The sequence below is a fragment of the Rhincodon typus genome, chromosome 18 (assembly GCF_021869965.1).
Source record: "Rhincodon typus isolate 14 chromosome 18, sRhiTyp1.1, whole genome shotgun sequence".
Lineage (NCBI taxonomy): Eukaryota > Metazoa > Chordata > Chondrichthyes > Orectolobiformes > Rhincodontidae > Rhincodon > Rhincodon typus.
The window spans coordinates 47290360-47293333 of record NC_063349.1 but is presented as its reverse complement, the minus strand read 5'-3'; the positions used below and the strand labels follow the sequence as shown (position 1 = coordinate 47293333).

At 42.4% G+C, this 2974-nt stretch overlaps 1 protein-coding gene across 5 annotated transcripts in view; it reads right to left on the bottom strand.

The window, feature by feature from the left end:
- LOC109912607 (stabilin-2-like) overlaps positions 1-2974 on the bottom strand; it is a 191243-nt gene that overhangs the window by 126045 nt on the left and 62224 nt on the right. For all 5 annotated transcript variants that reach the window (XR_007264039.1, XM_048607479.1, XM_048607481.1 and 2 more), the window contains 2 exons: positions 2343-2405; positions 767-862 (listed from right to left, as the gene is read on the bottom strand). Coding sequence is in view for 4 of the 5 variants with exons in the window: in XM_048607479.1 (XP_048463436.1) it covers positions 767-862; positions 2343-2405 (159 nt within the window). In the remaining variant the exon portion in view is untranslated. The remainder of the gene's footprint in view (positions 1-766; positions 863-2342; positions 2406-2974) is intronic.

Genomic DNA, 2974 nt, shown 5'->3' with positions numbered 1-2974 from the left:
CAGATGCCTTTTAAATGTTGTAATTGTACCAGCCTCCACCACTTCCTCTGACAGCTCATTCCATACACTCATCACTCTCTGCATGAAAAGCGTGTCCCTTAAGTCTCTTTTAATTCTTTGCCCTCTGACCTTAAACTTATGCTCTCTAGTTTTCTACTCCCCTATCCTGGGAAAAAGATCTTGGCTATTAACCAAATGCATGCCCCTCATGATTTTATAAACTTCTATCAGGTCACCCCTCAGCCTCCGATGCTCCAAGGAAAATAGCCCCAGCCTATTCAGCCTCTCCCTTTAGCTCAAACCTTCCAACCTTTGCAACATCTTTATAAATCTATTCTGAGCCCTTTCAAGTTTAACAACATTTTCCGACAGCAGGGCGACCAGAATTGAACACAGTATTCAAAAGTGGCCTAACCAATGCCCTGTACAGCTGCAACATGACCTCCCAACTCCTTTATTCAATGTACTGACTAATACAGACAAACATACCAAATGCCTTCTTCCTTACCCTGTATATCTGTAACTCCACTTTCAAGGAACTATGAACCTGTACCCCAAGATCACTTTGTTGAATATTATGCATTTTAATCAGATCCCTCTCATCCATCTAAACTCTAGTGAATATAGTTTTTTTACACGTAAATTATCCATCCTGTCATCCTCAGTATCAGCGTCATCATGAGACTTGTAAAGTCTTGTCCTTTGAGTTCAAATTCTATCCTGGGACTTTAAATTCTGAATTTTAATAATTTTAGTTTCTACTTACAATTACTGTTTCATTGCAGTTTCTGCTGCAGCCTTGTGTTGGCAGTTGCAATCCAATCATATTGCTCACGTAAAAGCACCCATGGCTAAAGGTGTCCTAAATCAGACAGTAATCACAAAAAGGGCAGTTTAAATCCTTGAATTGTGCAGAAACTATATAATGGTCCTGATGTCTGTCTTACCTTATATACATGGAAGGCATATCTAATACAAACTGCTTCAAAGAATATAAAGAGAATAGCCTTGATTAGATTATTGATGCATGTGAGGCTGTCCTTACTGAAGAAGGGGAAGGATGTGAGGTAAAATGCAGCAAGTTCATTCATAATGAAATCATTAACATACGTAGACCTCCTTCGCTCCACTATCGGTGGCTGTCCTTCAGCCTTTTAGACTCTATGCCCTAGAATTCTCTCTTTCAATTTCTCTGCAGCTCCATCTCTCTCTCTTTCACCTCTCCTTCTTCAAGAAACAATTTTAAAACTGACTTGTTTGACAAAATATCTGTCCATCTGGGTGGGAGGTAGGAAATCTTGTGGAAACAATGGGGGTCTCAACCACTGTCTGAAGATCTGGTGAAACAATCATTTGCGTCTTTTAAAGAAAGCATGCCATATCTGATCCCACTCAGATACTTGACCATGGGCTTTGATCCATGATGAAGGACTCCTGCATGGAAATCCTGCCCACTGATAGATGCTGACCAATCAGAGGTCAGCAGCTCTTCTTTATTCAGTAGTTCCACCAGGAAAGAAGTAACTTGCTGCCGGTACTGCACCTGTCCCAGGCCTTGGATCACAAAGAGAGCCAGGCACAGCTGAGCAATGGCGGAAGGTAAATGAAGGGATAATAGAATCAGCAATTGGGACAATGGCTCAACTTTCAGGAGTGGGACCCCCAACATCCCTCAAACAGGCACCAGGTGCCTTTAAATGACACAGTACCCCTCCACAACAATTGGGCTAATACTGGCGACAGCATGATGAGGCCCCAAAGTGGGCATTAACTACCATCTTAAGAGCCTTAACTGGCAGAGGGGAAAGGAAGATTGTTCACTTTCCATCACAGATTTAAGACAGAGGTGGAGGGAGACAGGATCTCCTCCTGCCTGAATAAATACTCCCTTGCCCCTAGCAAACTACCAAAATGGGGTCAAATCTCCTCAAATCTCTTTCCATGCTTGCTGTCAGATTTCCTGTAATTACACCTCTGTGTTGTGCTTGTATCTTAAAGATGCTCTGTAAATGTAGGCTGTTTGTTCTTAATTTTTTAAAATTATATGCTTCTGTCTCAACTACTTTTGATTGTGTCTTCAGGTCAATGTTTGACATTGAGAACTCCCATGTAAGCGTTTAGAAAAGGAAATCCTGCCTGTAAATAGCTGCACCTGGTTGGATCATTACAAACACTGGCGAGTGAGTAATGTAGTGAGCCATCCTACTGTAACTTCCATCTTCACTTTGTTCAGAATGAAACTGACATGCATCAGATGAATGTGTGCAAGCCTAGAAGCCATTAACTAACTGATTAAATCAGCGTGTTGTTTGTTTATTGCAATTATCCAAACCATCACCTACCATTGGAGCCATTCCGGATGGACAAGAGCTGAGAAAAATTTTAGCACAACTTCCACAGGCACCCTGAACAAACAACAATATAATAATGAGTACATTGCAATCTATAGTGCACGGTCCACACACATTTTGAAACCCAGCTACGATATCCCTGTCATTCTCAAGGAGGCCAAGGCACCAAAGATGGTGCAGGGAGGATTTATGGGAGTTGTCACTGGGATATACCTCCAGTTAGATGGATAAAGACTGGAGAAGATGGGCCTTTCTGCGTTATGCAAAAGGAGTGTTGAGAGGAGATTTGATAGAGCTGTCCAAAACCATGACTCATCTGGACAAAGGAGAGTAGGGACAAACTGTTTCTATTGGCACAAAGATTGAGTTGTATGATAAAAGAATTACAGGCAACACAAGGAAAAAGAAGTTTTTTACCCAGTGAGTTGGTTCAGGTCTGGAAAGTATGGCGTGGGAATGTGACAGAGGTTGATACAAATGTGGTTTTCAAAGGCTGCATTTGCTGCCGCTGTAACTGCAGGGGGCACTCTCAACACTCGAAGCTGTTGAAGTGCTGAATGGAGCAGGGGCTGTGACTGGCACAGGCAGTAGGGCACTAAGCGGAGTGGGACTAGAGTGGGGCA